This window comes from Sinocyclocheilus grahami, unplaced genomic scaffold (genome assembly GCF_001515645.1).
Source record: "Sinocyclocheilus grahami isolate Dianchi unplaced genomic scaffold, SAMN03320097.WGS_v1.1 scaffold155.1, whole genome shotgun sequence".
NCBI classification, from domain to species: Eukaryota; Metazoa; Chordata; class Actinopteri; order Cypriniformes; family Cyprinidae; genus Sinocyclocheilus; species Sinocyclocheilus grahami.
This window is the reverse complement of record NW_015505334.1, coordinates 965,021-992,628: the sequence shown is the minus strand read 5'-3', so window position 1 is coordinate 992,628 and position 27,608 is coordinate 965,021. Positions and strand designations below refer to the sequence as shown.

General features: G+C 37.1%; 2 protein-coding genes across 4 annotated transcripts in view; one reads left to right on the top strand and one right to left on the bottom strand.

Moving 5' to 3' along the window:
* Positions 1–432: 432 nt before the first annotated feature.
* On the bottom strand, positions 433–18,926 carry LOC107592627 (pre-rRNA-processing protein TSR1 homolog). 3 transcript variants are annotated; one of them, XM_016282165.1, is made up of 16 exons: positions 18,740–18,926; positions 18,229–18,292; positions 10,779–10,818; positions 10,459–10,687; positions 9,676–9,810; positions 9,125–9,573; positions 7,677–7,827; positions 6,609–6,784; positions 5,190–5,425; positions 4,407–4,566; positions 4,147–4,257; positions 2,175–2,307; positions 1,840–1,956; positions 1,600–1,740; positions 1,426–1,500; positions 433–719 (listed from the first exon to the last, which is right to left on the bottom strand). In XM_016282165.1, the coding sequence occupies exons 1-16, from the start codon at positions 18,855–18,857 to the stop codon at positions 541–543; spliced, it is 2,514 nt and encodes an 837-aa protein (XP_016137651.1). In that variant the 5' UTR covers positions 18,858–18,926; the 3' UTR covers positions 433–540. The 3 variants fall into 3 exon arrangements, with proteins under 3 accessions (XP_016137651.1, XP_016137653.1, XP_016137650.1); XM_016282167.1 differs by having other exon boundaries at positions 10,779–10,838; positions 18,249–18,292; XM_016282164.1 differs by lacking the exons at positions 18,229–18,292; positions 18,740–18,926 and adding an exon at positions 11,330–11,518 and having other exon boundaries at positions 10,779–10,882.
* Positions 18,927–21,574: 2,648 nt separating this feature from the next.
* Positions 21,575–27,608, top strand: part of LOC107592626 (serine/threonine-protein kinase TAO1-like) — a 23,676-nt gene continuing 17,642 nt past the window's right edge. Inside the window, exon 1 of the mRNA XM_016282163.1 lies at positions 21,575–22,026. The gene's annotated coding sequence lies outside the window, so the exon portion shown is untranslated. The remainder of the gene's footprint in view (positions 22,027–27,608) is intronic.

Sequence of the window (27,608 nt, the reverse complement as noted above, 5' to 3'; positions counted from 1 at the left end):
AGTATTTACAATGAGAGTTTAGATGCAGGTTTTCGCCACTGCCTCCCTCATAAAATCACAAGATGCTCTCACTTTGGGTTTAGGCTGGAATTTAGTTCAGTTCACAGTGTTTGTTTGTTTTTTCAGTGCTACTTCGCAACACTGCTAAGGAAGCATTTAGTGCCTAACAAAAATTTTCTGTGTTTGAGAAATTATTTAATGGGTTGTCAACCTGAGGCTATAAATAGTAAGCAATGCCATTATGTCTGTAATCATTAAAAACATCCCAGACTTGTCAAATTGCCTCAAAAAGGCATTTAACACAATGTCAAACTCTTACTCTGTGGAAACCATTTTCACTAATACTTGTTTGCCATCTAGTGGCCACTGAGGGACCTTTTTATGGAAAATGCTTTAAGAACACTAAAACAAGCACAGAACTTATATATAGGCATTTAATTGTCAATTGAAGTACAGAGAATTCATATCAGAGTATCCCGTGACACAAGCAGTCAGTGTCATGTTCTGCTTCCATTGCTTTCAGTTCATAACTTCCTGCCTCTACTCCATGTCAATGTCACAGAGGGCCAGTGGCTGCTCTCTCTTGACCCAGGGCAGAGGGGCTGGGACATAAGGGTCATAGGTCCAGTGCGGATACACCCTCTTATACAGGTTCATCAGCACTGTGTCCTGAGAGCGCAGCTGATTGTCAAATACACACTTCATGTGGCCGTGAGTACCTGCGAAAGCACACAAACAGAAGTGAGTCATAACATACTTTGAGACAGTGGTACCTAACATTCCACATTTTTTAAGAGTGTACTTTTTCTCCCTAATTTAAAACTAGACCAGCTAGTACATTTTGTTACAATTATTTAAAGTCCTTATATTTTCTGTATATTTTATTTTAAAGTCTGTATATTTTCTGCCCAGGTAAGGTTTAAACTAAAAAAATGTTTTTACCAATATTGTTTTAGCAATATTTATGAACAATACTGATTACTTTTGTATTTATTATGTGTTTATTTTTATTGCCATATCGGCATCTATGGCTATTTTCATGGCAAATTACATTTATTTTAAAAGAAAAATATATTTCAGATTTATTTTCTTTTATTTCTGATTGTGGTGATTATTTTATAATTAATAATAAAATTACTACTACTACTACAACTACTACTACTAATAATAATAAATACGCTTAAATACACTCTTTTTGTCATTATTCTTAAAAAATATTATGACTTAATGATAATGATAGTTTATTATATTATTAAACTTAATTATTTTATTAATAATAATTAATAATTGTGGATTACAAATAATAAACCATTAATAAATGTTGAATATGGATTAAAATCTTTGAGCCATGTCTTACTGTTCAAAACGATAATAAATGTTAAGTTCATTAAATGTTTTTCTCCATAATTAATATTATGTTTTTACCTAATGCTTCCTTGATGTGTCCTCTTCGTCCCCATTTTGTACGTAGTTCTACTGGCTTAAACCACAGAATATCATCTGCAAAAGAGAAATGCTTTGTGTTGGACTCGATCATTGTTAGCATTCTACGCACACATCTAAAGGTAAACAGGAAATGACTAATGCCTTCCTTCTCACCTCTGTTGAAGAACATGTAACGGACCACAGCAGAGCGCCGATTGATTTTGAAAGGGTGTCCGCTCAGCACGATTCTCTTCAACACCACACGCTGAGGATCACAGCTCAAAAGAGTACCTGTGGCCACCAGGTCCTGCATACCTGTGGTAAAGGTAAAACAAAAAAGCTGTAGTACATGCTGCTGTACTGGTGAAGGCAGTTCTCTTTTTGAATTAAAATGTTTTGTATGATTCTCCCCACCATTGTCTCTCTGTTTGAAGACCAGAACACCGGTGGTAGGGAAGGTAATGGGGGCATAGACAGACATCACTGTAGGAGCATCAGGACGCAGAAACCGCTCCATCTTGTGTTTATCAGCTGAAAACAGAAAAAAAAAACTGATTTAATATCACTAAAGGCATTTATTTGGACTTAAACCTTTCAGATACATCATGTGAACAGACAAAAAAAAAACTTGTTTAAAAGGATAGTTCACCCAAAAATAAAAAGTCTTGTTACTTTGAGCCTGACACATGACCTATAAAGAAAGACCTCTAAATATGAAGAATGTGATGATCTCTATAGGCTGTTATTACCAGAAGTGTGCTGTGAAAAGATGGCTGAAGCTCTGAAGCGTCTGAAACCGCACTGAAACACCAGGTCTTCTTTAGACTTGATTGGTTCAGTGTTGCTCGGGTGCTGCCGCACCAACATATGCATCACTGACATCTGCAAAAACAGACAATTATTTCAATACTGACTACAATCACTTGTGAAAGAATGCATTTAAACCAAGCGGCAACATTCCGGTCTCTCTCGCGAAGCAAACACAGAAGTGACTAAAACTGCAATTCATCGACTGGCCGCTAGAGGCTGGCTCCAAAAGGGAGTCAGTCCCATAGACTCCCCATGTTAAAATGGCCAACGTTACAGCAGAAAAAAAAATATGTTTACAGCCTGGTACAAAAAATTATTTTGGTCTATATAGCTAATTTTGCCCTTCAGGACAACTGTGAGGGGGTGAATTTTTTTATAACTCATCTGTTTAAATTATATTAAACCTTAAAGTTCTGCATAATTAAGGGCGTGGCCACTTGAGTGACAGGTGGATTGCCGCTGCCGTCACTGGCGTCGAGCTAGGTGGGCGTGGTTTCAGCAACCAGCTCCCACCTCTCTGCCCATTTTCGATTATCCGGGAGTGACGCGCTGCCAAGATGGCGACGGTCGGCTCCACCCACTTTGAGCTTCAAAGCCGCTCTTCAGAAACCTACGGGTGACGTCACGGACACTACATCCATGTTCTTATACAGTCTATGATTTAAACGGAGCAGTACTTCAAAACTGAAACATTGCTAGTAAATTTAACCCTTTGGGAAATTTTTATATTATAATATTTATAAGTAATCCGTTATAAAAGTGTTTTCAAGAATCCTCTAAGCTGTAAGTACCTTCTGTTCATGTGGTAGCAGCGACACCAGAACTAATGGTTTGCCGGTTTGGAAGCTCTCCATTGCTGAGGGAGGAACGTCCAAAATATGAAGTGTCACATACCAGCCTACCTGCAGGAATAAAAGGTGGACATTTCCAAATAAATTCCTAGGGTAAACAGTGAAACACTAACGTTTCTGGGACAAACCCACAATATCCGTTATATTTGTGAGAATTTTCTAACCAACAACCCTTTCACTCCCTTTTCCCCCCTACAAACCATTGCTCCTTCCTCCTCGTTAGCGACATCTGCTAGTATTCTGCGACGCATGCGCTCAAAGTTCTGGAACTGATAGATGCGCGAGTAGTCGAGAGGCAGATTCTCCAGGGGGTCCCATGGGGAGGAACGGAAACTCTTCAGACCTCTGAACTTCTGGAAGCTGAACATACAGAACAGAGTAGTCAGCAGAGTAGGAACCTTGGCTGCTGAAAATTCAAGAAAAGGGTTATTTGAAATTGTATTAATACTTAACAATATTACCGTTTTATATTTTATATTTTTTTTAATTCATCATATCAACCGATTTTACTGGATATTTAATCATTTGTGCTTATTTAAACTATTTGTAACATTTAGATTACCTTTAACATCATCTAATACTCATTTCATCTTTAAAGACATTATTTTTTTTATATTTAAAAACACATAGCAGATATCCAAATGAGTATCCAAATTTTCATAGTAAACATCAAAATATTGTGATATTTTAATTCAATATTTATTTTTCAATTATTTTAACCAAATAGTACTGAATTTTAATACTGGCTATAACATGAAAATAATTATTGGTTTATTGGTAATGGGTCATTTTAATATCTGCTCACCTCTAAAAGCACTGTATGGAAAATATCTCATTCGGCTCCACCCACTTTGAGCTTCAAAGCCGCTCTTCAGAAACCTACGGGTGACGTCACGGACACTACATCCATGTTCTTATACAGTCTATGATTTAAACGGAGCAGTACTTCAAAACTGAAACATTGCTAGTAAATTTAACCCTTTGGGAAATTTTTATATTATAATATTTATAAGTAATCCGTTATAAAAGTGTTTTCAAGAATCCTCTAAGCTGTAAGTACCTTCTGTTCATGTGGTAGCAGCGACACCAGAACTAATGGTTTGCCGGTTTGGAAGCTCTCCATTGCTGAGGGAGGAACGTCCAAAATATGAAGTGTCACATACCAGCCTACCTGCAGGAATAAAAGGTGGACATTTCCAAATAAATTCCTAGGGTAAACAGTGAAACACTAACGTTTCTGGGACAAACCCACAATATCCGTTATATTTGTGAGAATTTTCTAACCAACAACCCTTTCACTCCCTTTTCCCCCCTACAAACCATTGCTCCTTCCTCCTCGTTAGCGACATCTGCTAGTATTCTGCGACGCATGCGCTCAAAGTTCTGGAACTGATAGATGCGCGAGTAGTCGAGAGGCAGATTCTCCAGGGGGTCCCATGGGGAGGAACGGAAACTCTTCAGACCTCTGAACTTCTGGAAGCTGAACATACAGAACAGAGTAGTCAGCAGAGTAGGAACCTTGGCTGCTGAAAATTCAAGAAAAGGGTTATTTGAAATTGTATTAATACTTAACAATATTACCGTTTTATATTTTATATTTTTTTTAATTCATCATATCAACCGATTTTACTGGATATTTAATCATTTGTGCTTATTTAAACTATTTGTAACATTTAGATTACCTTTAACATCATCTAATACTCATTTCATCTTTAAAGACATTATTTTTTTTATATTTAAAAACACATAGCAGATATCCAAATGAGTATCCAAATTTTCATAGTAAACATCAAAATATTGTGATATTTTAATTCAATATTTATTTTTCAATTATTTTAACCAAATAGTACTGAATTTTAATACTGGCTATAACATGAAAATAATTATTGGTTTATTGGTAATGGGTCATTTTAATATCTGCTCACCTCTAAAAGCACTGTATGGAAAATATCTCATTTATAACTAATTTTTGAGTTCCACACACAAAACAAAAACATGAGTTGAAACAACATGAGGGCAAATAAAAGACGATTTTAATTTTTGTGTGAACTTTCCTTTTAAAGTTTCAAACAGGTGCATGGCTGGAACTGTCCTGGGTCTTACCGTGTCTTGGCTGGGACATCTAGGGGAGTGTCAACTTCATCAGGGAACATCTCATTAGCACGTGCCTCTCTGTATCTCCTCAGGCCTTCTCCCTCCTCGGCCTCATCCATGCCTTCGTCATACTTCTGATCGGCTCCGGTGCGTCCGGTGGAACTGATCTCCTCCTCCTCCTCCTCCTCCTCTTCTTCTTCCCCGTCGTCATCGTCACCTTCAGAAGCGCATTCAGACCCAGCATCCTTAGAGAGGAAGAAAAGCATGTAAAAACATTTCTCTAGACATACATCCATGTAGAGTCTAGCAAACCCAAACAAACCATGCCATTTCTTTGAAGTCCACTAAACAGACAGCCGAGTGACCGAGATGGGGAAAAGGACAAGACATACCGCTGGGGTGCATTCACCCCCCTGTGGGGTCAGCCTGTAGAACAATTGCAGGTGCAGTAATAAAAATAATCTCTGTAATCATCTGTAGTACCACTTCCCTATTGTTAACATCTTGCATTGAAAAGTCTCCTTTGGTGTGCCCCAAGACTTCAAACACATGCTAATTATGATTAAAGAAAATAAATGGACCAGAGCTTCCATACATGTCAAGCTTCCCCTTGTTCTTTCAAGCCCAGCTGGTATAAATAAATGACCACCCCCTCCGCAAGTCTCGACAGGAAGTTCTGTCCAAAGAGCAGGAAGACAGAAGGCTTCTCTAGGGACTCCCTCTCCAAACACTATTGTTGCGTGGAGATGCCTGGCACTAAGGCCAAGCAGCAGACATTGAGAAAACAAACAGTGCCTCTCCACCAGAGCGCACAGTCACGTATGCACTGTTCCGCCCGCGCCGTGCCCATCCTTCGATTTTATTTAGACCTTCAATCATTATCGGGCAGTTAGACGCACTTGGGTTTAACCCGCTTTTGCCAAGCTCGCTCCTGATTGGTCACTTCCGCTGCCACCTCGCAGGCTGCCATAGCAACAATCATACATAACAAAACCTGCTTTCTTCCCAGGGTAGGTGGTGTAATTGTTCATAGAATAAAAAGAAACCTACAGTCAGGCATGTGATCAGCTAAAGACAAAAAAAAAAAACAATGAAAACATATCTCCCCCCCCCCCATCATCCCATGACTATACAATAATAATAACAAAATACAATTTTTTCCCTCCAATTTACGCAATTCATTTGGGTCATGCATATCAGGTCAAAAAAATCTGAAAATCTGTTTTAGTATGGAAAAAAATTATAATAATCACATCCCTCATCTATAGGCATGCTTTTTTACAGTTTCCATGTTATTTATTTTTGGCTGACCACCCTTAATAGTTTCCTGTTTCTAGGTATATGGTTATGGCAGAGGAAGTGCTCATCTAAAGGAAATGCTTCATCAAAAACCTGTGACTGGCCTGTGTCAAAATAACAAAAACTCACCTGAGATTCATTATCACCATCCATTTCATCTTCCATCATTCCATCTTCATCATCATCATCCCAGCTGTCAACATCATTATCCTCCTCCTCCTGCTCAGCATCATCAATGATCCATGTGGCCTGGTAATCAGAGGTCCCCTTTGGTACCTTCATCACTCTCCTTTTCTTTCTGGCCTCTAAATATTAATGAGTAGATCACTTCAACAGTTTGCAAAATATCAGTACTGTCCATAAAGAGATTCTAAATATTAATTTTTCTATCCATCCATTTAGGTCACTAGTATGCATTCTTGCTGCCTACTGCTGTTGGTGGGTTGCACTGACCACAAATGAGATGTACTGCCACTAAAAAAAGATCTCACTCGGTGTTGACAATCAATTTTCCTGAGCTAAAAACAAATATTCTGGATGAGAAAAGTCTTTGTATATGAGTTGCAGCAGTGCATAATGCGTCATATCATGAACAAGATGAGAAGTTATCAATGCATGATCTGAACTCATTCAGAATGCCGTCAAATACATCCCTGTATGTGGGCAGACACAAATAATATAGAACAATGTACCACTCACACTAATATTAACTTCTCAGTCTTGCTGACACTTGACTAAATTATCTCACAAGAGATGGATCAGATGTATTCATTTCTATTGGTTGCTGCAACATTGCATTGCAGTCACTGGACACTAAAAAGAAAAGACTTCCGGATTGATATCGGATTTGATGCTGTCCGTATGCAATATTTTATTATTATTATTATTATACAATTATAGTATAAATAATATTATAAATTAGCTTATGTTTTTGGCTTTTAGTTTAATTTGTTTGTTTTGTTTTTATGTGACTTTTCATAATTTTTGTATCTTTATTTTTTTATTTCAGTTTTAGTTTTTATTTATTTCCAGTAATGTTAGAGTATCAACTTAAACTTATTTCAGTTAGTTGCAAAGGCAACATTTCTAATTTTCGTTTAAAGTTTTTCACCTAATATTTATATTTTATTTAAATTAACAAAATGTTTTCAATAGTTTTAATCAACAATAATAAACCTGGTGTGAACAGGGTAGTACCTTCTGCCTCCTCCAGCTCTGCTTCTGTGGGCCACGTCTGCTCCCCATCCATGGGATCCACTTCTGCCTCCACCTGCAGGCTCTCCCTCTTCTCAGGGTCTGCTTTCATCAACACCCGAACATCCCCTTTCATATCTGCATCACCACCATCCTATAGGACACGTACAAGGAAAAATATATAACATCATAATCTTAATAAACAAACCATTAAATATCATACAATAAATCAAGTAGATACAACAAAAGATCGGTCTTCAGCATCGAGTAAGTAGTCGGTCCACAATGAAAGTGAAAATGTTACATGACAGCACAAAATCACAGGCATCCAGAACATTGATTTTTAAGAGTCATATGGACCAGGATTTTAGACCAATAAGTTTTCACTGTAGGATTTTACTCAGCATTTCTCAAACATTTATATCAAATTTAAATTAATTATAAAAGTGTGATTTCTAGACCTGAAAAACTCATGTAACTTAATAAAATCTTAAAATACCATAGGCATTTTTATAATCAATATACTTTTTTCCTACTAAGCCAAGCTCTAAAATATCTCATCAAGTAGAAATTGTGAATAAATCACTTTTTAAATTCTGATTATTAATTCTTCACACCAGTAATAATTAACACTTCTAATTATTCATTAACCCAATAATTAAGGGGCCCGTTAATATTAAGGGCTAATAAACAAACCATTAAATATCATACAATAAATCAAGTAGATACAAAATAAATCAAGTAGATACAACAAAAGATCGGTCTTCAGCATCGAGTAAGTAGTTGGTCCACAATGAAAGTGAAAATGTTACATGACAGCACAAAATCACAGGCATCCAGAACATTGATTTTTAAGAGTCATATGGACCAGGATTTTAGACCAATAAGTTTTCACTGTAGGATTTTACTCAGCATTTCTCAAACATTTATATCAAATTTAAATTAATTATAAAAGTGTGATTTCTAGACCTGAAAAACTCATGTAACTTAATAAAATCTTAAAATACCATAGGCATTTTTATAATCAATATACTTTTTTCCTACTAAGCCAAGCTCTAAAATATCTCATCAAGTAGAAATTGTGAATAAATCACTTTTTAAATTCTGATTATTAATTCTTCACACCAGTAATAATTAACACTTCTAATTATTCATTAACCCAATAATTAAGGGGCCCGTTAATATTAAGGGCATCATTAAGCCTTCATTTTAAGAAGGAAGGGGGCTTCAAATATTGTTGTGGCCTTGGAGTCAAAAAGTTTGTGAACCACTGCTTTTATCGCTTGCTGCGCCTGTTACGATATAGTGTTGAACTTGGATTTAATGAAGAGTGAATAATTGCATAAACAAATTGCACATTGATAAATTACTAATCATCTTACATGAAATGATGAACAAATAAATTACAATAAATCCTTATAAAATCTCTCAACAAAAACGTAGCCTCTAACCGTCATCTCTACTTCTTGTCCTGGCTTCACGGGGCGAGGAGCTGCTGTCACTATGGGTAGAGGATCTGCAGGAGCATCGATCTGGCTGAGCTGAAAGTCTCCGTGACCCGTGATATGCACCAGCCTGTTGACTTGAAGAGGACAGCCTCGAATATATCCTGACACACTGAGGGTCCCTAACCCTGTGGCTGGGCCCCCTGTCCCATCCTGGCTGGTGTTCAGTATATATGTGGCTCTCTGAGCCAGCAGGTGTGAGTGGCGAGAGCGGAAGCCCAGCCGTCTCTGTTTCTGTGCTGACAGGTGCCTCAGCAATAACGTGGCATCCTGCTCGCTGTCCACAGGGAAGAGACGCGGTTCTGGGAAAAAAGACTCTACCAAACGGGAGAGCGCTCTCCGAGACTCGGTGCGTTTCTTCACCGCTAGATCAGCCACTCCCTGACACACCAGTGCTGCAGAGCAAAGAGGAAGAAGAATTGATTCTGGTTGGTCAATTGTGACATTCTATTAAATATCTGTGCATAATGACTGCTAAACTCTTTAAACGATCTTACCATGACTTGGCAAGCCCTGGGTAAAGAGACAGGACAGGCAGTAGTCTCCATAGCTGTCCCAACCTTCAGTTGACTCCAACACAAACACCAAACTGTCTGCAATCTTTGCCACATCCAGGAGTGAATGCAAGTCAGCTGGAATGAGTCAAAACAAGCCCCAAAAAGTATGTACCTTCTTAAGCCACACACACTTGAAATATAGAGAAAAACATAACACAGAAAATATAACACAGATATGTATTAAAAAAAACAATAAAATTCTATACTACTTTGCCTAAATTAAAATAAAAAAATTATTTTTGCTAAAGACTACATTTAACGGTGTTATTAAACTATAACAAGACAACAACAAAGGTTATCTAAATTTAAAAATAGGGGAGACAAGCATGCACAATTAAATGAAATATAAATAAAAAAATCTCTAATATCAGCCGATAACTAATTTAGTGTCAATAACTATATTGATACTATATTATATATAGTATCTCTATATTGTGCATATACGAGGGGGGGGGTAATAATTTTCATTTTATTATATTACAAGACTTTTATAACATTATAAAGATTCTTATTTCAAATAAATGCTGATCTTTTTCAATTTCCTATTCATCAAAGAATCCCGAGCAGCACAAGTGTTTTCAACATTGATAATAATAAGAAATGTTTCTTGAGCACCCAATAAGCATATTAGAATGATTTCTGTCGTGGCACTGAAGACTGGAGTAAAAGCAGTATAATGTAAGACGTTAGAAACTCCACTGTGCATCATTTGCATTTATTTACCTGTGTCTGGCCTGTAGAAAATGAATCTCTGTTTAAAGCGGGGGAGAACAAGACCAAAACTGTCCTTGGCCCCAGTGACTCCTTGATCTTCATGCACGACACCACCAACTCCTTCACCTCTCAGTATTTTTGTGACAGCTCCAGCATCCACTCCTGAGTGAAGGGCTATGACTGCCACAAGATGAGGGGGGCCATCCCTGCTGCCCAGTTTCCTTTTCTCTGTCAGCACCTGCCATCATCATCAACACCCAAAAAGAGATGAGTAAGTCAGCTAATGAGCAGTCTGTAAACCCTGTAGAAGACTATAATGTTTACTTTACCGAGTCTTTTTTGTTGCGCCGCAGCTGGTTGGCTTTGTTTCTGCGGTCCATTTTCCTCACCTCTCTTCTCTGTTTCTTGGTGAGAGCCATGACAGCAACCCTACCTAATTTGATTAGGAGTCATGTTTACATTAATACACTTCATAATGATTATGGCACAAAATTGATCAGCACATCACATGATTTTCTAAGCATGAATGGTGTCTATGAGAACCCTTTATAGCCCCTCGTGGGTGGGACTTAAACCAGACTAAGATGGTTTCCTGGTCTCTCAGCCTGGTCAGGCTTGTTTTCTAGAGGCTTTGGCACTTCTGAGCTGCCCAGGCTGAGACCAGCTTAAATCAGTTAAGACCATCAAGCATCTTAGGCTGGCAAAAGTTGTTTTTGTCAGCAGGGGTAAAGTTAAACGTATAAATTGCATGCATAGAAAAATTTTAATATAACATCTCATTGATCACTTCTCGGGTCTTTAAACACGTGTTCAGCCAGACATGCACTGCCCACGAGACGGATCGCACGTGTGTATTTATTAATAAACTCATCAGACATACCCTTGTTCTCCCGTCCGATCTCGCCTTTAGTTCGGTGTTTTCCATGCTTGTGCTGTTTGTTTTTCTGTTTATAAGCTCCAGGCCTGTGCGCCTGCTCCTGCTCGCCTCCTGCAGCCATTTTCTGTCATGCCGCACATGTCAACTTTAATGACGTCATATCCACGCGCCGACTTTCCTTCTGCAGAATCGCCACTGAGTAATAAAGTGCGCGCGTGCCACCTACTGTTGATCAGCCGCATCCTCCTCCCATAGACACAGGGGACGCAGGGCTGTTCATCTTTTTTTTATACGATTCACCAACATCGCTAGTCTAATCTAATGGCTATTATCATTTTAATCCCAAAAATTTTGCTTAAAGGAGATGAAGCCTATTTTTAGCATTATGAAATTATTTTATAACAATACAATAATGTGGGGGGAAAACATTACTGTTTTTGTTTGTTAATATATGATTTATATTGTAAAGTGCTTGTAAAGTATTTAACATCAATTGTTTGAATGCATTATGGTAGTATTCCAATGTATGCTTTTTTATTATTATGAAATCTTACAAATATTATATTATACAGGATATGTCTAGCTTTTTTATTTCTTAATAGACAAACGTAGATGCACACATGTTATTTACAACATTAAATATGTCTGCAAGCTGTCAGAGCTGTGGTGCAGTGGGTAGTGCACAATTTCATGCACATGCTGGTTTGAATCCAGCATCCTGATCCCTTCTTTATTCTCATTCCATTGCCCTAAAAATAAAAGGCACAAAACCCTGTAAAAAAAAAAAAAAAAAAAAGACTGTGAGCTGGATTTTACAGTACATGTACATCCCCTTTTTTCTCAGGAAATCCTGGGAGGTATAAAGCGCACATTAATTTCTCATTACCATCAATGCAGGACAGCTTGTCTCATGTTTTTTTTTTCTTGAGCAATTTAATTTCAGCATGGTTTCTTATTGAATCATGTCCTTGAGTTGTATTATTTTATATAAAATCCATAAATCAAAAAAACAAATGTATCCTCCATTCATAGCCATAGCCATTTTAAAAACAGATTAATTTACTTAGAGGAAATCATAAATCATTCCTAGCACACAAAAAAAGAGATATTATCTAAACATATGACAAACACCTAGAGTTCATGCAAAGTGTATTTATTAAGTGGGATGTCAAATGGGTCATTTAGTCCCTAGATAATTTCTTTACTGTTTTATGTCGAATCATTAACACACCAGTGTCTCTATAATGACATCAATAGGATGAAACATGGCTCTTTAAATTCCATTCATAAAACAGGCTTCATAAGTCTCAAAACCCTCTGTTAGCCTGGATACAGTGACAGCATCCTGCGTTCTCATTGGCTGAGAGACACGGCTGCTTCAGAACCAACCCAGAGCGCTAGTGCTCTGCTCTGTTTACCAATTGGATGCTTGCAGGCTTGTTGACATCACTGTAATGATTTTGCCCAGGGATCAGCTTTAACCTCTTAGTGATCCATAACAATGATGATTACCAATGTTAAGCAATACCACGAAAACCTACAGCTCATGTACATTTTTAGGTTTAAACTGTGATAAAATATGTATTGTGTATAAGCCTGAGATTATGCTTACAACAGAGGCCAGCTGTAATCCTTTTCATTTGATTTTTATGACTTCTGCTCTGCTTGTCCTAGTTATCTTCAAGTCCATCTGTGTGAGTGCTGGTGGGTTTTCAAACTTCATTCTTCAGACACACAGAAACAAATCATCAGGAACATTTACATTTTTTGAGAAGACATCAGCAGCAGCAGCATCATGATGTTTTGGCATTTGTTCGTTTTTTACAGCGTCCGTTTAGCATATAGGGGTCTCGTAATCATCATAAATGGTAAATCTCCAACATATTTCCATGATTCTAATATATGTTACGCTGATAACTTCATGTGATGCACTTTTTAAAATGTATTACTCAAGAAATTCCAACAATCATAATGCTGAAATTGCATTGCTGCACTGCAGCCACTTGTTTTCAAGGAATCACGTTTCATTACATTTTCCTCTGATTTGATCTGTTTTTACCTTTACAGAACTGCTGCAATTAAAATTACAATGGATTAGAGTGGGATATCTTAATATTTCTTTTTAAAAATAATAATAATGTATGTCCATGACAGAGCTTAGGCTTTCCTCATAGTTTCTGGCAGCCCCAGCAAACAAAGTCTTAAATATTGATAAATTACATTTTTATTTGTATAGCTATTTATTATAGGGGGTTTAATGCACTGTCTCTTGGGGCCGGTGAGAGTTTCCCCACATTTGAGATCGCGGAACTGGCGTTCCAGGAACCAGGACGAGAGGAGGAGGGCAGCATCGGTCCAATTCTTTTTAGCGAATCGGTTCGCTTCATGAACCGGTTAAAAAACAAACAAACAAAAAAAAAACATTACGCGCCATTACGATTTCGTGGTAAAATTAATTTTAGTAAAATGTCACTGTTTATCACTAGGTTTAATTTTGTATTCGTTGCATAATATATCTTTGTTTCCTTTAATTAACTAAAATATCGAGCGACGTACCATTGCTATGGTTAAAAATAAGCGACTTAAGTTCATGAGTGTAAAGTAGAAAAACCTGTGCGGATACTTTAACGTTGCTTGAAAACACTATTAAAACGTACTGTATATAAAAATATTTAACGTTAATATTAAAAGGCCCAAAACCTTGTGTTTTAGCCAGCTTTTATGGAATAAATAAAAAAAATGAAACTTTAGTATAATATTTCACACCCTGGCTGGATTCTCGCTTATACGAATCGGCTCGAGCGAGTTATTGAGAAGATTCAGTTCAAAAGAATGATTCCACGGCGATTCGGACATCACTAGAGGAGGGCAGAGAGGGAAAAATCACAGCCACCACCACAACATGATCATCACCCCACAGCCCAAACACACTGGTGTAAAAAACAACAACAGTCTTGCGCATTTCGGACCGAATCTGAGGTGTGGTCTCGCCGTCGGTGTGTAAACGGAGCGTGTTTATCTCTGTTTTTAAGCCGTCAGGGAGTGGATCTGTCTCGGACGCCATCTTTAGCAGCAGCAGTAGCCCGGGAGAGTGAAGAGCTGCTGGGCCACCGTTAACCAGCACCGGGCTGGAGGAGTTTCTCCAGCGGACACTCATGCTTGACAGCGATCGATAAGTTTGTCGGGACTGATTTGGGGTCGGTAGGCGTGTTTTCTGTCCACTGGGTTTGTTGTTGTTGTGGTCGGAGGAGTTTTCTCGGGCTGGCTGCTCATCCTGGCCTGTTGGGAGGGTAAGTGAGCTGTTAGCTCTTCTGCTAACTTAAGTTCATGTCAAAATAAACACTTTTTGCTTTTTTTTAGCACAACAGAATAATTTAAGTAAACGTTTTCCTGTTTATTGTAGTCCATTCCAGTGAATTAACATAATAAACGGAACTGTTGTGTTGATCTAAGTTTATTAGTTTCCACCCAAGTCATGGGTTTGACTAGAAGTTTGGCTGCAGGTGAGGAAACTGTTAACAGATAATCTTCATATTCATCATATAGAAATGCACATGTGTATGCTGGGATTTTAGCTCTGGGGTGTGTGATCTGTGTGTAATATGGATGTCACTTTGTGTATATTGTGCATTATGATTATTTATGTCATATATATTAAGATGTGTTGATTCATTGTGATCTTAAATACTTCAGAACATGCTGTTCCTGTAAAGTGCAGTTGATCATCCAGGCTTTGTAGACTTTGCTTATGTATCTGTGTAAACAGCAGTTTAATTAGATGTATTTGTACAGTTGAGATGAATGATCATGATGGATGGACCTACTGTTTACATTTGGAAATTTCCATGATGGCTTTCTGTCAATGGGATGCTGCCTTTATTGTTATAGATCAGTTGATTCATAACTGGCTCTTAGACATTATCATTGCTTTATTGCTTCTGCTGGTGTTGTATAGTATTTCCTGCTGTCCTACCTGTATATTGATGCTCGAATGCTGAGTTTGCCCTGCCACAGTGGAAATGGCTGCTCTGATTGTAATGCTTTGAAGCTGTGCTGCATTTGTTTATGGCTTTGCATTGCTCATAAACATGCAAACTGGTGGTATTAGAACTTGAGGCTGAATAGTGCCTCTGTTGTTGAGAGACACTGCCTGCTTTCTCCACCGTGATTGTCTTTCTCTGACCTCATTGCTGCCTCTTAAATCTGGGCCTCTGTCCTCTCTCCGCACAGCATCCGTTACACTGAGCCCTCGGGGTCTCCACTCCCTCATCCATCTGATATCAGACCTCTGATTATCATTGATGCCATCAAGTGACTAACACAAGTTTGGACTATCAATTTTGATGCGTTCCATGCATCCCTCTCTCTTGCAGGATAATAATTGATTAAAATATCCCTAATGTATAGCTGTTCTCGCACAGTGAGATCTACGGTGTTGTGCTGACCAGCTTTTAATTTTTGTCCTCCTTGATTATTATTTAATTTATTATTAGTTTTTTTTAATTAAATTATTAATTAATGTTTTATTATTGCTTGCCCAGTCGTTCAGACATTAACCATTGTTTGGGCTACACACACACATATACACAAAACAAATAATGTTTCAAAGGAATATATTTGTTTTGTATTATAATAATCAGATATTATAATATAAGAAATCAGGTTTTGTATTAATATAGCTGTCTGCTGAAATTGTTAGTCATAATATTTGCTTTTATTTATTTATTCATTTATTTATTTCTATTTGTTATTATTATTTATTTCTATTTGTTATTATTATTATTAATATTGCTGTCCCAGAAGTTTAGATTTGTACTTGCACTAACAATATTTTACTGAAACATCACAAAAAAGGATATTGTATATTTTGTTTATATATTTTATATTTGTCACAAAGGAATATATTTGTTTTTATTTTAATACTGAAATATTAGGCTATAATCAGATATTACAGTATAATTAATTGAGTTTCATATGAATATAACTGAAGTTGTTAGTTGTAATATTTACATGAATTTATTTATATTTGTTTGTTTGTAATAGTAATGATAATAATAATAATTATTATTATTATTGCTGATCCAGTAGTGTAGGTTTGTACTTGTGCTGCCAATATTTTCACTAGGTCCACCACAAAAAAAGATTAACTTTAAACATTTTATATTTGTCACAAATAAATATTTTTGTTTATTATTATTATGAAATGTTATATAACTGAAATTGTTAGTCATAGTACTTGCAGCAGTTGAACACTGAATTCTGATGAATTGTTTTGTCATGTGTCCAACATTGTTATCATTTGGCCTGTTCCATGGAAGTATATCATAAAGACGCGTGTGTTATAGAAGTTAAAGTTATAGAACAAACAATAATTATAAACACTTTTTATAGGGATTTTTTTTACAGGGATTTAACAATAATACCAGATATTTAGCAGCTAGACTGGTCTGTTAAATAATGCCCATGGTACTGTTTTCAAATGAAATGATCTCCACAGGTGCAGCTAGGACACAGGGCCTAATCACTCGCAAGGTCATACTCAGCGTTTATAAATATAAAGCGGTACAGCGCGGGCACGGGACAGCATCTCTAAAGCTCTGCCCATAGAGAAGGACTGGGTCAGAGTTGTGCTGCTGTTTGTCTGGCAAATGAAAGGAACTCCCTTCTCCGACAGAGGAGTTTCCTATACATTCCTCCTAATCTGAATTTAAAGGATGTTGTGATGCTTGTTTAAGGAGAGGGGTAAGTTGTTTGATATCCTGACGAATTCTTTCAGGCCTTTTCGTAACTGGACAGTGTTTGTGGACTGAGTTATTTGGTGTAGGACAGTAATTGGAATACCTACAGTGTGAAAACTTGACTGAAATGATAATGATTTGATAATATTATACATAAACAAGCTGGGTTTTTGGACCGATAGAACTGTTTCCTTGTGTCTTACATGTTTGCGGTGGCAGTTACAGTTCTGTTTTTCAGCTTTTCGCACATTCCTGAGTAGCAACTCAGCATTTCTCAGTTTGTGTGGCTCAGCTTTGCGTTGACTTTAGTAGTTTTGTTTAAACTTGTCAGTTCGTTGGAAAATGAGATAAAGTCTGAAGGAAATGAGTGAAGGAGTTAAGAATGTTGATGTTGACTATATGAGCTGATTAGCACTGAAATGGTTGATGGGAGATTTGAAGTGCCATTAGCACATGAGCTGAGTGACCAGGAAATAGAGAAACTACGAGAAAGAAAGCGACATCATGTAGGCAGTTCCTGCCCTGCTGTTGTGTCGTCCTGTCCTGCCACATTCCTCCTGTGTGTGTCTGTTGAATGGCATGATGGGGTGTCATCTCTTTCTGTCTTTCAAAGTCCTGCCCTAACAGTCTGTGTTACATGCTAAGCATCTGGCAGTTAGCATGATTGCTTTGCATCCCTGCTTTTTTAAATTCCATGTCAGTGAATTTGAATTGAGGTAGAAAATGGGATGCAGAACAGTCAATCTGAATGTAATTTAAAAAAAACTAGAATTCAATTGGAATGAACAAGCGTTCATTTAAAAGAACATCATTTACATATGAAAAACTCAATATGTACACTAACATTCAAAAGTTTTGGGTCAGTAAGATAAAAAAAAAAAAAGTATGCTTTTTTATTATTATGAAATCTTACAAATATTATATTATACAGGATATGTCTAGCTTTTTTATTTCTTAATAGACAAACGTAGATGCACACATGTTATTTACAGCATTAAATATGTCTGCAAGCTGTCAGAGCTGTGGTGCAGTGGGTAGTGCACAATTTCATGCACATGCTGGTTTGAATCCAGCATCCTGATCCCTTCTTTATTCTCGTTCCGTTGCCCTAAAAATAAAAGGCACAAAACCCTGTAAAAAAAAAAAAAAAAAAAAAAGGTGGGCCTGCGGTCCATTTTCCTCACCTCTCTTCTCTGTTTCTTGGTGAGAGCCATGACAGCAACCCTACCTAATTTGATTAGGAGTCATGTTTACATTAATACACTTCATAATGATTACGGCACAGAATTGATCAGCACATCACATGATTTTCTAAGCATGAATGGTGTCTATGAGAACCCTTTATAGCCCCTCGTGGGTGGGACTTAAACCAGACTAAGATGGTTTCCTGGTCTCTCAGCCTGGTCAGGCTTGTTTTCTAGAGGCTTTGGCACTTCTGAGCTGCCCAGGCTGAGACCAGCTTAAATCAGTTAAGACCATCAAGCATCTTAGGCTGGCAAAAGTTGTTTTTGTCAGCAGGGGTAAAGTTAAACGTATAAATTGCATGCATAGAAAAATTTTAATATAACATCTCATTGATCACTTCTCGGGTCTTTAAACACGTGTTCAGCCAGACATGCACTGCCCACGAGACGGATCGCACGTGTGTATTTATTAATAAACTCATCAGACATACCCTTGTTCTCCCGTCCGATCTCGCCTTTAGTTCGGTGTTTTCCATGCTTGTGCTGTTTGTTTTTCTGTTTATAAGCTCCAGGCCTGTGCGCCTGCTCCTGCTCGCCTCCTGCAGCCATTTTCTGTCATGCCGCACATGTCAACTTTAATGACGTCATATCCACGCGCCGACTTTCCTTCTGCAGAATCGCCACTGAGTAATAAAGTGCGCGCGTGCCACCTACTGTTGATCAGCCGCATCCTCCTCCCATAGACACAGGGGACGCAGGGCTGTTCATCTTTTTTTTATACGATTCACCAACATCGCTAGTCTAATCTAATGGCTATTATCATTTTAATCCCAAAAATTTTGCTTAAAGGAGATGAAGCCTATTTTTAGCATTATGAAATTATTTTATAACAATACAATAATGTGGGGGGAAAACATTACTGTTTTTGTTTGTTAATATATGATTTATATTGTAAAGTGCTTGTAAAGTATTTAACATCAATTGTTTGAATGCATTATGGTAGTATTCCAATGTATGCTTTTTTATTATTATGAAATCTTACAAATATTATATTATACAGGATATGTCTAGCTTTTTTATTTCTTAATAGACAAACGTAGATGCACACATGTTATTTACAACATTAAATATGTCTGCAAGCTGTCAGAGCTGTGGTGCAGTGGGTAGTGCACAATTTCATGCACATGCTGGTTTGAATCCAGCATCCTGATCCCTTCTTTATTCTCATTCCATTGCCCTAAAAATAAAAGGCACAAAACCCTGTAAAAAAAAAAAAAAAAAAAAGACTGTGAGCTGGATTTTACAGTACATGTACATCCCCTTTTTTCTCAGGAAATCCTGGGAGGTATAAAGCGCACATTAATTTCTCATTACCATCAATGCAGGACAGCTTGTCTCATGTTTTTTTTTTCTTGAGCAATTTAATTTCAGCATGGTTTCTTATTGAATCATGTCCTTGAGTTGTATTATTTTATATAAAAACCATAAAACAAGAAAACAAATGTATCCTCCATTCATAGCCATAGCCATTTTAAAAACAGATTAATTTACTTAGAGGAAATCATAAATCATTCCTAGCACACAAAAAAAGAGATATTATCTAAACATATGACAAACACCTAGAGTTCATGCAAAGTGTATTTATTAAGTGGGATGTCAAATGGGTCATTTAGTCCCTAGATAATTTCTTTACTGTTTTATGTCGAATCATTAACACACCAGTGTCTCTATAATGACATCAATAGGATGAAACATGGCTCTTTAAATTCCATTCATAAAACAGGCTTCATAAGTCTCAAAACCCTCTGTTAGCCTGGATACAGTGACAGCATCCTGCGTTCTCATTGGCTGAGAGACACGGCTGCTTCAGAACCAACCCAGAGCGCTAGTGCTCTGCTCTGTTTACCAATTGGATGCTTGCAGGCTTGTTGACATCACTGTAATGATTTTGCCCAGGGATCAGCTTTAACCTCTTAGTGATCCATAACAATGATGATTACCAATGTTAAGCAATACCACGAAAACCTACAGCTCATGTACATTTTTAGGTTTAAACTGTGATAAAATATGTATTGTGTATAAGCCTGAGATTATGCTTACAACAGAGGCCAGCTGTAATCCTTTTCATTTGATTTTTATGACTTCTGCTCTGCTTGTCCTAGTTATCTTCAAGTCCATCTGTGTGAGTGCTGGTGGGTTTTCAAACTTCATTCTTCAGACACACAGAAACAAATCATCAGGAACATTTACATTTTTTGAGAAGACATCAGCAGCAGCAGCATCATGATGTTTTGGCATTTGTTCGTTTTTTACAGCGTCCGTTTAGCATATAGGGGTCTCGTAATCATCATAAATGGTAAATCTCCAACATATTTCCATGATTCTAATATATGTTACGCTGATAACTTCATGTGATGCACTTTTTAAAATGTATTACTCAAGAAATTCCAACAATCATAATGCTGAAATTGCATTGCTGCACTGCAGCCACTTGTTTTCAAGGAATCACGTTTCATTACATTTTCCTCTGATTTGATCTGTTTTTACCTTTACAGAACTGCTGCAATTAAAATTACAATGGATTAGAGTGGGATATCTTAATATTTCTTTTTAAAAATAATAATAATGTATGTCCATGACAGAGCTTAGGCTTTCCTCATAGTTTCTGGCAGCCCCAGCAAACAAAGTCTTAAATATTGATAAATTACATTTTTATTTGTATAGCTATTTATTATAGGGGGTTTAATGCACTGTCTCTTGGGGCCGGTGAGAGTTTCCCCACATTTGAGATCGCGGAACTGGCGTTCCAGGAACCAGGACGAGAGGAGGAGGGCAGCATCGGTCCAATTCTTTTTAGCGAATCGGTTCGCTTCATGAACCGGTTAAAAAACAAACAAACAAAAAAAAAACATTACGCGCCATTACGATTTCGTGGTAAAATTAATTTTAGTAAAATGTCACTGTTTATCACTAGGTTTAATTTTGTATTCGTTGCATAATATATCTTTGTTTCCTTTAATTAACTAAAATATCGAGCGACGTACCATTGCTATGGTTAAAAATAAGCGACTTAAGTTCATGAGTGTAAAGTAGAAAAACCTGTGCGGATACTTTAACGTTGCTTGAAAACACTATTAAAACGTACTGTATATAAAAATATTTAACGTTAATATTAAAAGGCCCAAAACCTTGTGTTTTAGCCAGCTTTTATGGAATAAATAAAAAAAATGAAACTTTAGTATAATATTTCACACCCTGGCTGGATTCTCGCTTATACGAATCGGCTCGAGCGAGTTATTGAGAAGATTCAGTTCAAAAGAATGATTCCACGGCGATTCGGACATCACTAGAGGAGGGCAGAGAGGGAAAAATCACAGCCACCACCACAACATGATCATCACCCCACAGCCCAAACACACTGGTGTAAAAAACAACAACAGTCTTGCGCATTTCGGACCGAATCTGAGGTGTGGTCTCGCCGTCGGTGTGTAAACGGAGCGTGTTTATCTCTGTTTTTAAGCCGTCAGGGAGTGGATCTGTCTCGGACGCCATCTTTAGCAGCAGCAGTAGCCCGGGAGAGTGAAGAGCTGCTGGGCCACCGTTAACCAGCACCGGGCTGGAGGAGTTTCTCCAGCGGACACTCATGCTTGACAGCGATCGATAAGTTTGTCGGGACTGATTTGGGGTCGGTAGGCGTGTTTTCTGTCCACTGGGTTTGTTGTTGTTGTGGTCGGAGGAGTTTTCTCGGGCTGGCTGCTCATCCTGGCCTGTTGGGAGGGTAAGTGAGCTGTTAGCTCTTCTGCTAACTTAAGTTCATGTCAAAATAAACACTTTTTGCTTTTTTTTAGCACAACAGAATAATTTAAGTAAACGTTTTCCTGTTTATTGTAGTCCATTCCAGTGAATTAACATAATAAACGGAACTGTTGTGTTGATCTAAGTTTATTAGTTTCCACCCAAGTCATGGGTTTGACTAGAAGTTTGGCTGCAGGTGAGGAAACTGTTAACAGATAATCTTCATATTCATCATATAGAAATGCACATGTGTATGCTGGGATTTTAGCTCTGGGGTGTGTGATCTGTGTGTAATATGGATGTCACTTTGTGTATATTGTGCATTATGATTATTTATGTCATATATATTAAGATGTGTTGATTCATTGTGATCTTAAATACTTCAGAACATGCTGTTCCTGTAAAGTGCAGTTGATCATCCAGGCTTTGTAGACTTTGCTTATGTATCTGTGTAAACAGCAGTTTAATTAGATGTATTTGTACAGTTGAGATGAATGATCATGATGGATGGACCTACTGTTTACATTTGGAAATTTCCATGATGGCTTTCTGTCAATGGGATGCTGCCTTTATTGTTATAGATCAGTTGATTCATAACTGGCTCTTAGACATTATCATTGCTTTATTGCTTCTGCTGGTGTTGTATAGTATTTCCTGCTGTCCTACCTGTATATTGATGCTCGAATGCTGAGTTTGCCCTGCCACAGTGGAAATGGCTGCTCTGATTGTAATGCTTTGAAGCTGTGCTGCATTTGTTTATGGCTTTGCATTGCTCATAAACATGCAAACTGGTGGTATTAGAACTTGAGGCTGAATAGTGCCTCTGTTGTTGAGAGACACTGCCTGCTTTCTCCACCGTGATTGTCTTTCTCTGACCTCATTGCTGCCTCTTAAATCTGGGCCTCTGTCCTCTCTCCGCACAGCATCCGTTACACTGAGCCCTCGGGGTCTCCACTCCCTCATCCATCTGATATCAGACCTCTGATTATCATTGATGCCATCAAGTGACTAACACAAGTTTGGACTATCAATTTTGATGCGTTCCATGCATCCCTCTCTCTTGCAGGATAATAATTGATTAAAATATCCCTAATGTATAGCTGTTCTCGCACAGTGAGATCTACGGTGTTGTGCTGACCAGCTTTTAATTTTTGTCCTCCTTGATTATTATTTAATTTATTATTAGTTTTTTTTAATTAAATTATTAATTAATGTTTTATTATTGCTTGCCCAGTCGTTCAGACATTAACCATTGTTTGGGCTACACACACACATATACACAAAACAAATAATGTTTCAAAGGAATATATTTGTTTTGTATTATAATAATCAGATATTATAATATAAGAAATCAGGTTTTGTATTAATATAGCTGTCTGCTGAAATTGTTAGTCATAATATTTGCTTTTATTTATTTATTCATTTATTTATTTCTATTTGTTATTATTATTTATTTCTATTTGTTATTATTATTATTAATATTGCTGTCCCAGAAGTTTAGATTTGTACTTGCACTAACAATATTTTACTGAAACATCACAAAAAAGGATATTGTATATTTTGTTTATATATTTTATATTTGTCACAAAGGAATATATTTGTTTTTATTTTAATACTGAAATATTAGGCTATAATCAGATATTACAGTATAATTAATTGAGTTTCATATGAATATAACTGAAGTTGTTAGTTGTAATATTTACATGAATTTATTTATATTTGTTTGTTTGTAATAGTAATGATAATAATAATAATTATTATTATTATTGCTGATCCAGTAGTGTAGGTTTGTACTTGTGCTGCCAATATTTTCACTAGGTCCACCACAAAAAAAGATTAACTTTAAACATTTTATATTTGTCACAAATAAATATTTTTGTTTATTATTATTATGAAATGTTATATAACTGAAATTGTTAGTCATAGTACTTGCAGCAGTTGAACACTGAATTCTGATGAATTGTTTTGTCATGTGTCCAACATTGTTATCATTTGGCCTGTTCCATGGAAGTATATCATAAAGACGCGTGTGTTATAGAAGTTAAAGTTATAGAACAAACAATAATTATAAACACTTTTTATAGGGATTTTTTTTACAGGGATTTAACAATAATACCAGATATTTAGCAGCTAGACTGGTCTGTTAAATAATGCCCATGGTACTGTTTTCAAATGAAATGATCTCCACAGGTGCAGCTAGGACACAGGGCCTAATCACTCGCAAGGTCATACTCAGCGTTTATAAATATAAAGCGGTACAGCGCGGGCACGGGACAGCATCTCTAAAGCTCTGCCCATAGAGAAGGACTGGGTCAGAGTTGTGCTGCTGTTTGTCTGGCAAATGAAAGGAACTCCCTTCTCCGACAGAGGAGTTTCCTATACATTCCTCCTAATCTGAATTTAAAGGATGTTGTGATGCTTGTTTAAGGAGAGGGGTAAGTTGTTTGATATCCTGACGAATTCTTTCAGGCCTTTTCGTAACTGGACAGTGTTTGTGGACTGAGTTATTTGGTGTAGGACAGTAATTGGAATACCTACAGTGTGAAAACTTGACTGAAATGATAATGATTTGATAATATTATACATAAACAAGCTGGGTTTTTGGACCGATAGAACTGTTTCCTTGTGTCTTACATGTTTGCGGTGGCAGTTACAGTTCTGTTTTTCAGCTTTTCGCACATTCCTGAGTAGCAACTCAGCATTTCTCAGTTTGTGTGGCTCAGCTTTGCGTTGACTTTAGTAGTTTTGTTTAAACTTGTCAGTTCGTTGGAAAATGAGATAAAGTCTGAAGGAAATGAGTGAAGGAGTTAAGAATGTTGATGTTGACTATATGAGCTGATTAGCACTGAAATGGTTGATGGGAGATTTGAAGTGCCATTAGCACATGAGCTGAGTGACCAGGAAATAGAGAAACTACGAGAAAGAAAGCGACATCATGTAGGCAGTTCCTGCCCTGCTGTTGTGTCGTCCTGTCCTGCCACATTCCTCCTGTGTGTGTCTGTTGAATGGCATGATGGGGTGTCATCTCTTTCTGTCTTTCAAAGTCCTGCCCTAACAGTCTGTGTTACATGCTAAGCATCTGGCAGTTAGCATGATTGCTTTGCATCCCTGCTTTTTTAAATTCCATGTCAGTGAATTTGAATTGAGGTAGAAAATGGGATGCAGAACAGTCAATCTGAATGTAATTTAAAAAAAACTAGAATTCAATTGGAATGAACAAGCGTTCATTTAAAAGAACATCATTTACATATGAAAAACTCAATATGTACACTAACATTCAAAAGTTTTGGGTCAGTAAGATAAAAAAAAAAAAAACTTTAATTCAGCATAATGCGTTAAACTGATCAAACACAACAGTAAAGACTTTTATATTGTTACAAAATATTTATATTTAAAATACATTCTTTTCATCAAAGTATCCTGAAAAAATGCATCACGTTTTCTACAAAATATTAAGCAACACAACTGTTTTCACAAAATAATAAATGTTTCATGAGCACTAAATCAGCATATTGTAATGATTTCTGAAGGATCATGTGACACTGTAGACTGCTGAAAATTCAGCTTTGCCATCAGAGGAATAACTTGTATTTTAAATTGTTATAATTTAACCCCAAACATTTGAGCTGTAGTGCAAATATTTATATATTTTTATATTTATATTTCTAAATATTATTTTAAAGTAATGCTTTTTCAATCCATTTTGAATTTCAATATTTAAAACAAAATATATGTAAATATAAAAAGTTGTTTACGTGGCTTCAAATCAAAGTTATCATCTCAAATAAAGGATCTCAGTTTTCAAAATGAATCCCAAGGATGTGCCACCCAGGCTCATGTGATCATAAACAATTTTATTACTTCCTTAAAGTGATCATCGCATGTACCTTCATGCTTTTTGGAGGGCTTATTTACATTACTATTACACTTTACAAAATGCATAAGTGCTTATGGGTAATATAAATATATTTAAATTCTAACAACCTTTCAAAACCCCTGACACCCTAAATAGTGCATGATTTGGCCTACTGTAAGCGTTTTCTAGATAAAGTTAGTGTGTCTGCATCTATAGTGCTTATTCTTGTGTAAAGGTGAACGGGATGGTGTGTTCGAGTGGGTTGATTGGTGTGTGTGTGTGGGCAGAGTGACTGTGAGGCAGCTGGTGTGGTGGGAGGCTGGTCTTGTGACTGAGACATCTGCCCTGAGCTCTTAGCATTGTGTCTGTGCAGCCGATCATCTGAGCAGCACTGAGGGGGGAGCAGTGGCCCAAACCCAACCAGCTCCAGCAACAAACAAAGTGCTATTTTAATATGAGGTCATTCCTATGTGGCTAAAGTTTGATGGTGTTTACTAATAAAGCACACAGTGGGAATGAAAGGCCGCTTGCATAACTATGACAACTAGGAATGACAATTTTCGATCATTTCCATGATCGATCGTCGTTTAAATTAATGATCAATTAATCGATTAATCGTTAACTTTAATGCTGCAAAATGTGTCTATTGCAGCAGCACGCAGCAAGACAGGATGTGCAAAAGCCACTTAAAAAACCCTCGCTTTCTCACCCGAATTAAAGGGGTTTTAGTTAATTTAATAAAATGCTAGTAGCAGGATTGTAAAATGAATAGATGTGATTATGATCATTTGATAAAATGAAGAGAGCACTCCGTATGTTTGAGATCATTTCCTATCCCGACCGCTGAACGCGCCTCTTTAAATGGTTTCGTGGTGCTCGTTATTGTATTTTAAAACACTATTGCAATGTTTTCAACTGACATTATGGCATTTAAAATAAAATTATCCCAAACGTAACTGAGGTGCGTGTGGCTGTGCTGCGCAGTCAGCGAACCGCTTCCATCGGCGCTGCTGCAGCAAAACACACTGTTGCTAACATGAAACATTTTTATGCGAGTATTATGACCAGTACTTAATTTGATCCTGCTGGATCCTCTTCCGGAAAATGTCAGATTTAAAATTTTTGCATTGCGTAGGCCTATTTGTTTTTAAAAATCCGGGCATTTACAGTGCATTAGATCGTGACGGTGCATGCTTGCGTGCATACGAGACGGAGCAAGCTCGGGTTTGGCTAGATGTATTTGGAGGTTATTACTCGCGTCTCATTCAGAACAAATCCAAATGTTTCCATATTCGCAATGTATTTGAATGTTAAACTATTATTTATAATGTAAACTCGGCTTGTACTTTACACGCATTCGCATATAGACGGAAAAGAGAATCATCTTCACATGAGCAGAAACGTCCTTAACAGCAGAGTGGACCGGTATACTACGGTCTATTTAAACTGACCAGTGTAACCTTTTACATGTTTGGTTGACTGTATTTTATTTTGATAATGAACAGACTGCGATGAAAGTTTGAATTGCTAGAATATGTGAGGTGTGTACGCGCGAGGCGCCGGTGCGATCGAACAGCTGAAACATACAAAAACTCAATTTTTGGAGTAAGATATAATCCGCAAAAGTGTTTACTTTTATTTTTGCACACTCACAATAAAAATTTATAAATAATAAAGATTTGTGCTTTTGCAAAATAAAGCAAACAAAC

Excerpts from the sequence above, each read along its gene's own strand:
- LOC107592627 (XM_016282165.1), bottom strand. The coding sequence starts at position 18,857 with ATGGCTGCAGGAGGCGAGCAGGAGCAGGCGCACAGGCCTGGAGCTTAT. Across the intron at positions 5,426-6,608 it reads ATGGTGATAATGAATCTCAG|GATGCTGGGTCTGAATGCGC; the intron begins GTGAGTTTTTGT and ends TTCCTCTCTAAG. Across the intron at positions 1,957-2,174 it reads CTTTTCACAGCACACTTCTG|CTGATAAACACAAGATGGAG; the intron begins GTAATAACAGCC and ends TTCTGTTTTCAG.